Source organism: Pecten maximus, chromosome 14 (genome assembly GCF_902652985.1).
Source record: "Pecten maximus chromosome 14, xPecMax1.1, whole genome shotgun sequence".
Taxonomy (NCBI): Eukaryota; Metazoa; Mollusca; class Bivalvia; order Pectinida; family Pectinidae; genus Pecten; species Pecten maximus.
This window is the reverse complement of record NC_047028.1, coordinates 4,858,538-4,868,811: the sequence shown is the minus strand read 5'-3', so window position 1 is coordinate 4,868,811 and position 10,274 is coordinate 4,858,538. Positions and strand designations below refer to the sequence as shown.

The 10,274-nt window shown below is 34.8% G+C and overlaps 1 protein-coding gene across 1 annotated transcript; it reads left to right on the top strand.

Moving 5' to 3' along the window:
• Positions 1-287: 287 nt before the first annotated feature.
• LOC117341925 (monocarboxylate transporter 13-like) lies at positions 288-9,752 on the top strand. Its single transcript, XM_033903794.1, has 5 exons — positions 288-389; positions 5,569-5,759; positions 6,639-6,782; positions 8,206-9,003; positions 9,388-9,752. The coding sequence occupies exons 2-5, from the start codon at positions 5,573-5,575 to the stop codon at positions 9,705-9,707; spliced, it is 1,449 nt and encodes a 482-aa protein (XP_033759685.1). The 5' UTR covers positions 288-389; positions 5,569-5,572; the 3' UTR covers positions 9,708-9,752.
• The last annotated feature ends 522 nt before the right edge of the window (positions 9,753-10,274 follow it).

Below are 10,274 nucleotides of genomic sequence, written 5' to 3'. Positions count from 1 at the left end.
AACTCTTAACCACAACAGCATTTCTTTCTGCTGTTACTTCTATGTAAAAGATATTCCTGGGTAGCAAGTATGTATATATACTTTATTTGTTTAACTACAATAACAGAGTATGTCAGACGTGATTAATTTACAGATTACAGAGGTGTTCCAAATCACACATACCCTTTACACCATGTTACTTTCCTCTGGCGATTACTGATGCATAGAGATCAATGATATTTCTATTTTTACGATATATTGTATATATATATATATATTACTTCACGCATGGCTAGAGGAGGAAGTACGTTGTATTACAGAGGACAGTATAGGACATCCAATCATTACGTAGAAGTGGGACCTAGCATTAATTATTGAATAAGGAGGATAGATGTCTACTGATCTATACGGTATGTACACGTATGGGGTCTATATAGTATACCTATGTATAGGATGTGTTGTGAATGTGTTGGATGTGTTCTCCATTACTCGATGCACCCGGTTTATGGCCACACTACACATTACACACATGTAACAGCGGGTTGTTCGACTCTCGTGTCGGTTGACAGAATACATTAAACTTCATTTTAATAGAGTAGTCCCGAAGAAAATATACTACTTTTAAAACTCATTCCTTGGTGTAAAATAAAACATTGGACATATGTATGTAACATATGTTAAGATATGATTTTAATGTCTGTTTATCCTGATTCAATTGACCAGATAACATATTTGCTTTTTCTACGAATAAATCTTTGTATAAAATATTTCTTCGATATGGCAGTTACCTTGACATTTAGGTATGTCAGTAATACCACAGCTATATCAATCTATTAGTGAGAAGGATGGAGCATATCACTTAGATTCAGTGCATGCCATCGGTCTCATCGTCTTTTGTCTTTATAAACACAGATATTTTGTGATATAATTACAAATTTTTGTCGGTAAATTAAGAAATGGTCATGATTAGATCCATATCTTAGACCTTCAAAGCAAACAAAGTGTGATTTGAAATTAACAAAAAACTGACTTTGTAATGTTAAAATTGCCGTGAAAATTGAAATAACACATCTAAATCATTTTTCATTGTACTTAGATTTCGTTTTATGAATTATAACTCAAACTAATGAGCAATGAGTCAAACTCCACTGCCTGACCAGGGATCGCGCAGCTCTTTTGATATCACTGTGTATTTCACCAAACTAAGCATCGTCTGCTAATGTTGTATGTGTAAACGGAATTAACGTGAGTGGACTTTAACCTGTTCTGTCGCAATCTGCCTAGTCAATCTGTTTACCCAGCGAGACAAGACACGCGTATCAGCTTCATTATATTTTTATACATATCAGATTAATTCTGTCGTCAAGAATGATGACGTGACGGATAAGTAGCAGTCACTTTACGAAAATCCTTTATTATTATACAGATTTTTTCTAAATTAATTTTTCAGGTTCTTTTTTAACTTGTAGTGTGTACAGGGATACAGATTATGTAGGCATCCACGACAGGCCCTTGAATGTAATAGAAAACTAAACACTGATAATCTAATTTCAGTAAAATGCAAACCATAACATTTAATTTGTATTAATTTTTGTATGTACATCTAAGCATAAAATGTTTCCTTTAACATCCATTTCAACTATTATGACAGACATAATGGATTACACAAGGTTGATATAAGCACATTCTATATTGAATATAGGATTGGTAATGTTAAATACCATGTTTGATATTTTTAATGACACACCTCTGATGTCTCTTTGGCACAGTTGTAATGTCATTTTGGCACAACTGTATTTTGACGCAATTGTAATGTCATATTGACAATTCACTAAGGCAAAACTGTAATATCGCATTAACACCATGGTAATGACAATTTGACACAATTTCAATGTCACGTTGACACAATTGTAATATCACATTGACACCATTGTAATGTCACATTGACACCATTGTAATGTCACATTGACACCATTGTAATGTCACATTGACACCATTGTAATATCACATTGACACCATTGTAATATCACATTGACACCACTGTAATATCACATTGACACCGTTGCAATATCACATTGACACCATTTTAATATCACATTGACAACATTGTAATATCACATTGACACCATTGTAATATTACATTGACACCATTGTAATATCAAATTGACACCATTGTAATATCACATTGATACCATTTTAAGATCACATTGACACCATTGTAATATCACATTGACACCATTGTAATATCACATTGACACCATTTTAATATCACATTGACAACATTGTACTGTCACATTGACACCATTGTAATATCACATTGACACCATTGTAATGTGATATTGACACCATTATAATATAACATTGACACCATTGTAATATCACATTGACACCACTGTAATGTAACATTGACACCATTTTAATATCACATTGACACCATTGTAATATCACATTGACACCATTGTAATATCAAATTGACACCATTGTAATGTAACATTGACACCATTGTAATGTAACATTGACACAATTGCAATGTCGCTTTGGCGAAATTTTAATGTCACTATTGCAATTTTACTATCACATCGACTCAATTGAATGCCACAATTGTACCGTCACTTTGACACAGTTCCAATTATTATTCTGACACATTTGTAATGTCACATCGTCACAACAGTAATAACACTTTGGCACATTTGTCCTTAAAGACGTTCATTAAGCATAATAGCTTTCAAATATTCTACAGACGAGGATAAATAAGTATGGTGTCATATCAAGTTTCTACATTTTCTTTTTAAAGGAACTCGATGATTAAATCTCTATCCCATAACTGATAAGAGGCGCTATAACATTTAAAGTACATTAAGATTGATATACTTTTTGTTCATTATGAAATTTAAAAGCACAAACAACGTCAAAACCTGTTCAAAAATAAGCATAAGAAACATCTTAGTACTAACTCATATCGTTATCGTTCGGAATAGTCTAAACAATGTGACTGTCCTGGCTCGGAATAGTCTAAACAATGTGACTGTCCTGGCTCGGAATAGTCTAAACTATGTCACTGTCCTGGCTCAGAATAGTCTAAACAATGTGACTGTTCTGGCTCGGAATAGTTTAAACAATGTGACTGTTCTGTCTCAGAATAGTCTAAACAATGTGACTGTCCTGGCTGGGAATAGTCTAAACAATGTGACTGTCCTGGCTCGGAATAGTCTAAACAATGTGACTGTCCTGGCTGGGAATAGTCTAAACAATGTGACTGTCCTGGCTGGGAATAGTCTAAACAATGTGACTGTCCTGGCTGGGAATAGTCTAAACAATGTGACTGTCCTGGCTCGGAATAGTCTAAACAATGTGACTGTCCTGGCTCGGAATAGTCTAAACAATGTGACTGTCCTGGCTGGGAATAGTCTAAACAATGTGACTGTCCTGGCTCGGGATAGTCTAAACAATGTGACTGTCCTGGTTGGGAATAGTCTAAACAATGTGACTGTCCTGGCTGGGAAGAGTCTAAACAATGTGACTGTCCTGGCTCGGAATAGTCTAAACAATGTGACTGTCCTGGCAAGGAATAGTCTAAACAATGTGAACACACACATACACAAACACACACACACCCACACACCCACACCCACACCCACCATCATTATGTGATTGCATAAGACGCTAATATTTTCGTTGTCTCTTAAGACAAAAATGAGCGAACAATATCAACTATCAACATGTGCCATTTCGGAATTTTTAAGCTGTTGTAATAAATTCAATTGTAAAATCTAATTTCCTGTCTATGAAAACGTAATTTTAAAAATGGTAACATAATGGTAATTTTCACCTTCATAGTCAGATATGTGTTGCCATGAAAGTAATTTTTCAGGGTTACAATACTGAAATGATTAAATACTGATATAAATAGTATGTCCTTAATATTGATACAATAAGATTAAGAGTTTGCTCAAGTTATTTTTGCAATATGTTTAGATATAAACAGTGTTTTTGGACAACCAGCTCATTTGAGCTTAAACCCCTCTGCACTTATTTCTCTAATATCATAATATTTATACATTTTATGCAAAATAAAAACAAGTATCAGCTTCCTAAAAAGCTAAGAGAGTATAATGATAAAGTTGAAGATTAATGGTTATGTTGACGCTGTCGTAGATATGCTGAGAGTCCATTTATGAGAGATATCCTTTAGTGTTATCCACAAAATCTGCTAGCTAGTGGTCAGTGGAGTTTCTTTCACAAGTATATCTCTCTGATTTTATCGATTTCCGTCCATAACCAAACAACATCGCTAACATGCATGCAATAGCAGCGCTATGTCCAACTATCATGTTTGAACACTCGGATCTCTCTGATTACTGTAAAAGTGGATATTTTCGCGTGTGGAAATTTTCGCGGAGATTTACTGATAGCGAAATAAGCGAAAATTTCCACACCGCGAATATTTCCACTTTTACAGTATATCAATCACAATTTTAGCAAATAAATCACCCAATGGTACATGTAACTCTACAAATGGTGACATCACAGACATCAGGTAACCAATTGTTTGCGAGCCAATCAAAGTAGACGAACTATATTTTCCATGTGCAATCCCAACAATATGGCTGGTACAGCGACCAATTACAATGCCACCATTGCCATAATATCCAATATCGCCTCATGATACATCAAGACACAATATACCGGATACAAGAAATTTTATCTAAAGTCGCATATGTTAAAGAACATAAGCTATGTAGAGCTATTTCTACGACTAAACATAAGTACAATACAGAGAAAATGTATAACAAAAAACACGGTAATATCAATTGTATGCATGCAAGTTATATAAAATGACTAGGAAAAACGAAAAACAAAAAGCGACAATAAAGGATACATACATTAGTACATGCATTCCATTTTTCTTTACTGTAAGCGTGTAGAGCTTGCAAGTTTTATAGCCTGATCAATCATATCAACTCTAGCCACATTAAGTGAGCTATCGACGATTTAATTGACCAGTCTCCTCGCCAGGCCACTGGGTCTACAAAGAAAAGGCTTAAAAACAAAACGTACATGCATGCATGATACTGGTTTTCCTGAAATTATACAGCACATTATTTTTCTCCACAAGGTCACAGATAAAATTTGGTGATATATTATGTAACATCTTATACATTTTTTAGCCATATTCTTTAGCCTACCAATATGGAAAAAATCAAGATTGTTTCGTTTTAGAAGATCTCGGAACGTGGTTGAATAGTCAATAAAATGTATGGCTCTTTCCTGAATTCTTTCCACCTTTTTGGCCTTGATAAGATTGCAAAAGTGCCAAGCTAGAGGACAGTAATTAAAAGTTGACAAGATAAAACGTTTAGAAATAGTGATTTTGTGAATTTAAGAATTAAGTTGACACACCTATGAACAAATGGCATTGCCAACTTTGCACCTGGTCAGGCTATGACATGTTAATAGAGGCAGAAGACATTTCGTAAATTCGAACTCTTGTCTAAAAACAAATGCCCGGAGAAATGATTGAGTCCCAATAATATAATATAATGTCATAGTGTTCTATATATATGTACTTCAGTTTATTTAAACTTTAAGGGAAATGGAGAATCCGGATGGATCTTGGGCTTGGGTTGTTGTTATAGCTGCATCATGTATCCGGATCATCGTGTACGGTAACTCGTACACTTCCGGTATTGTGTACTACGTCATACTGGATGTATTTGGGAAGAGTAGGGCTGAAACGTCATGGATTGCGTCCGTGATCACAGCAGCTACGTTCGCAACATGTGAGTACACACGGTCACATCGTTCATTTTTGCATGAGATACTAATCGCATTTTCACCATTGCGTAAGTTGATAGGTTATACATAAAGGCGTTCATTGGTATATATTCTTAAGAATGCGGTCATTGTGTCTCGTAATCAGTTAAGATAAGATGTTTTCATTCATAAACTTCAAAAACTTTTTTTTTTAATTTTGTATGGAACGAAAAGGGCGAAAAAATAAATAGAAATACTATAATAAATACCTTTAAGGATGGGGGACGGAGAATGCATCATATACAATATTTTTGTAAGTGTCTGAAACTATCGTGGATTATAAAAAGTATTGAGCCTTTAATTTTTTCTGACATGAAACTTCTTTTATTGGACAAGTTGTAGAACTTTGGTGGCGATGAAATTTATTTATGTCAAAATTTGGAATACAACATACAAGCACGTTTTTGAATACTTTTTGGAGAAATATTGTAAATATTTGGAGTAATTTACAAGAAGAAGGGTTTTTCTATAAGCATTGGGTAAAACATAACGTGGTTTGTACATGATTTATAAGATGAATCAGGACTTACTAAGACTGACTTTCAACATGCTACAATTCGACTGGTACTTCGAAATTGACTGTAAACAAACAATGTAGTGAGACCCGAACAAACGCTTTTAAATTACATTGTAGTCAGTCGTCACCACTTTTATTGGAGTAAATGTATGCGTATCAACGCTAGTGTGCGGTATTTTCTATTCACCGAATTTTGCAAAAATTTTCATTCATCAATTAAATAAATTAAATAATAATCAAATTCCTTTACGAACAAAGATTTGAGCATTGCATTGCCAACATCAGAAACATTTTACTATATTTTCACCTACCTGCTTCTATCCTTTAGGTCCTATATCCGGTGTATTGGTGAATCAGTTTGGCATGAGGAAGGTGGCGTTTGTCGGCGGAATTGTGGCATCTTTTGGCCTTATGGCGAGTTCCTTTGCTACTAATCTTCCTGGTCTGACCTTGTGTTACGGCGTCATCACAGGTATTAAAAAGGTCGGGACGAATGGATGTCATAAATAAAAAGTTATTTTGGGGTCTTATGTTCGAACCTGACGGATGTAGTCTCTTTGTAAACAATGTTATGCGTAATTTTCTTTGAAGTACAAATGTATGTGATATGGTAGACTTTCTAGAGTCACTGAATGGCACGGAATAAAATGATATTTCTTATAGATTGTACTAGCGATGCGTCATCTTAGTGACTGGTATAACAAGGTAGATGTAATGCTTATCAATATCACCAACATGCCATGCATATATATTTATTAAATGTAAAAAAAGAGAAAAAACCCAACAAAACAAACAAAAACAAAAAACCAAAAAACCAAGAACTTGAATAGAGCTTTCAATCACTGTGTTTTAAAAACTTTATTTGTGATATATCTGAAAATATTAGTTGCTAGATCACCAGAGTGGTCGCCTTTTGTCCGGCGTCGTGCGTCGTGCGTCGTAAACAATTTACATTTTCACTTCTTCTCATTAATCACAGTGACCTCATATTGGGTCTGTAACATGATAGGATGAAGGGCTGCCAAGTTTGTTCAAATGGAAAATCTTGACCTTCATTCAAAGTCATAGGGGTCAAATATGCTAAAAACTTTAAACAATTTCTTGATAACCAAGATGTCCAGGGTCACCGATATTAGGCATGTAGCATGCTGGGATAAAGGGCTACAACGTTTGTTCAAGTGGATGACCTTGACCTTCATTCCAGGTCACGGGGGCTAAATATGCTAAAATCAAAGACTTTTACACCACATGTGATCGTTAAGATCCTTGGGCCTCTTGTCTAAAATTAGTTGCCATCGAAGCTAAATAAATATGCGATTCGAAGTTATGTTTCCTTAGTTATTGAGTATGGACAACATTAATTAAACTGCCTTACGTTTGCAGAATTCTAGATGCTCACCGATTCCAAAATTATAAAGTTTAATCTTAATTCTAACACAATAAGTCCGAACGCATTAGTGAATTGCACTTTTAAAAATCAATTGCATATCAGATACAATAACAAACCATACATAAACTCCATCATGGAGCTGTGAAGTGGTTTATATTTCACTAAAAATTCTGTACATAATCCTATTCTTTAGGTTATGAGCGCTTATAACTCTAATCGGGGACTACAATAGATCCTGATTGCTTTGAAAGAAATAAACCTGCAATTATCAAAACACCAACGTCAGTTTCTTCTTGTCTCGACTTGTAGATTTTTTTTTTTCGAATACAACGTAAAACATATGACTTTTGCTTAATATTATCAATATGTCGAAATGTTTACTCTCAGTGATAGAAGACGACCATTTATCTATTCATTCGTTTATTTATTTATATTTGTTATCTGCTTTGTGTTTTGTTACTGAGAAGGATCCCTTGCCATCCATCTCTTATGAATATCTTTACAGGAGTGGGGTGCGGACTCACATTTATACCAGGTAGTGTTGCTGTCGCGAGATATTTCACAAAGCGGAGGAATATCGCAATGGGTGTCGCAGGAGCGGGAAGTGGGATCGGATCATTTGCGTTTCCGCCAATCATCAACTACTTGACAGAAATATATTCTTGGCGCGGAATGTTTATGATTTTGTCTGGGATATCCTTGAACATGTGTGTTTTTGCGTTACTTTACCGCCCTGTGACTTCGCCAAATGACAGGAACGAAGAGGAAACGGAACAGATTCAGACAATCACGGAAAAGAAAGAATCGCAAAGAAAGAAAAATGTATGGTCATTTTTAAAATTAGTTGATTTCTATGTTCTTGCTCTAAATAATATATTGTATCAGTTGGGATCCACCATAATATATGGACATTTAGGAACATATGTAATTCACCAGCTCCATTTTGATAGAGTCTACGCCTCTATGTTGTATTCTATAATTGGAATAACGGTGATGTTATCCAAACTTGTCCAGGGATTCGTTATCCAAAATCCAAGATGGAAGATATTCCGACCCTATCAGCAGTATATGTTGTGGTACACAGTTGGAGGCGTATCCACCATGATCTTCCTCCTCATAGATATGGGGTATGCTGGATTGGTGGTGTATGCTCTGTTATTTGGGGTCAGCTATGGCTCATCTGGAGGTTCTATTATACCAGCCATTTTGATAGACCTGTCTGGAGTTGACCAGTTCACGTTGACGTATGGAATAATTCTATTTACTCAGTCCATTGGAATCCTCTTTGGGCCCTTTATAGCAGGTATGTGGTCTTATATAGATAAACACTACCGCAATATTACTTTGATAATTGAAAAAAATGAAATCCCCCAATTTGATTAGTGCATGGTTTGCTATAATGAACAAGGAAGCATGGTTAAATTTATGTAATAATTATTGCAAGGTAACGTCAAACATTGTCTAGGTGTGACATTTCCGTGTGATTGCTCTATAAAGGCTCTCATCAGTTTTCCTATCATTCGATAAGACTGTGTCTAAAATACATTGTTGTGATGGTAGAAAATGTCAACCAAACTAAGCATTTAATCACTTTAACATATCACGTGACTAATCATTTATAATAACTGTGGTAAAATCACAGTTTACTCATTGACTAAACACTATATAACTTTGTGTAATATTCCAGGTTTACTGTTTGATACGTTGAGGGCGTATGACGCCGCGTTCGTTTTGGCGGGAGTGTTGATGATACTCAGTGCCGGTATAATGATATTTCCCTGTCGGAACTACAAAGCGACAGACACAAAGACAGACGTCACTTTCGTTGTCACAGAGGATCGGACGTCAGATGATGTCGAGACTGCCATGAACGATGTTAACGGACAGGATATGATGATTGATGAAGTTTACGATCCAGTCAAATTCACGTTAACAAAACGAGTTGGTGTTGTATCCGAAGCGGAAACAGGGGAGGTCGAAAAATGGATCGAATCGACAGAGACATGAATAATTTCTGCCTGAGTTTGGTGACAAGGTTTTCCACGATACCCTAATCAATGTACCGCATATATACGTACAGGTGTGTATACATTGTATCAACTTTATAAGAAGCATGTTTGAAAGGAAAGAAACAATCTTTCAATTATATGTAAGATTTTCATTGGTGCTATATCACCTGTAATCAGAAACGTTTTAAGCATTAGATATATGCCAGTTTTACAGTTAGAAAATGAAAAAATTAATACTACCATTATTTATCAACATAATATGTAAAAACACATGCATAACAATACCTATGTAATAATACCTATGTAACTATACCTGTATAACAATACCTTTATAATAATATATATGTGATGATACTCTAAAACAATATATGTATTATAATACTTGTAGCATAATGCCCGTATAACAATATCGTTATTATAAGTATAGTACCTGTTTAAAGATGTATGTATAGCAATTTTTGTATAACAATATTTAGATGAAAATACATATGTATATAAATACCTGTATACTAATATCTGCATATAATAATACCTGTGTAATAATATCTGTATAATGATGAATATA

Bases quoted from the DNA above. Each gene is read 5' to 3' on its own strand.
- LOC117341925 (XM_033903794.1), top strand. From the start codon at position 5,573: ATGGAGAATCCGGATGGATCTTGGGCTTGGGTTGTTGTTATAGCTGCA. The intron at 5,760-6,638 runs GTGAGTACACAC...TCTATCCTTTAG, and splicing joins AGCAGCTACGTTCGCAACAT to GTCCTATATCCGGTGTATTG. The intron at 6,783-8,205 runs GTATTAAAAAGG...ATATCTTTACAG, and splicing joins GTGTTACGGCGTCATCACAG to GAGTGGGGTGCGGACTCACA.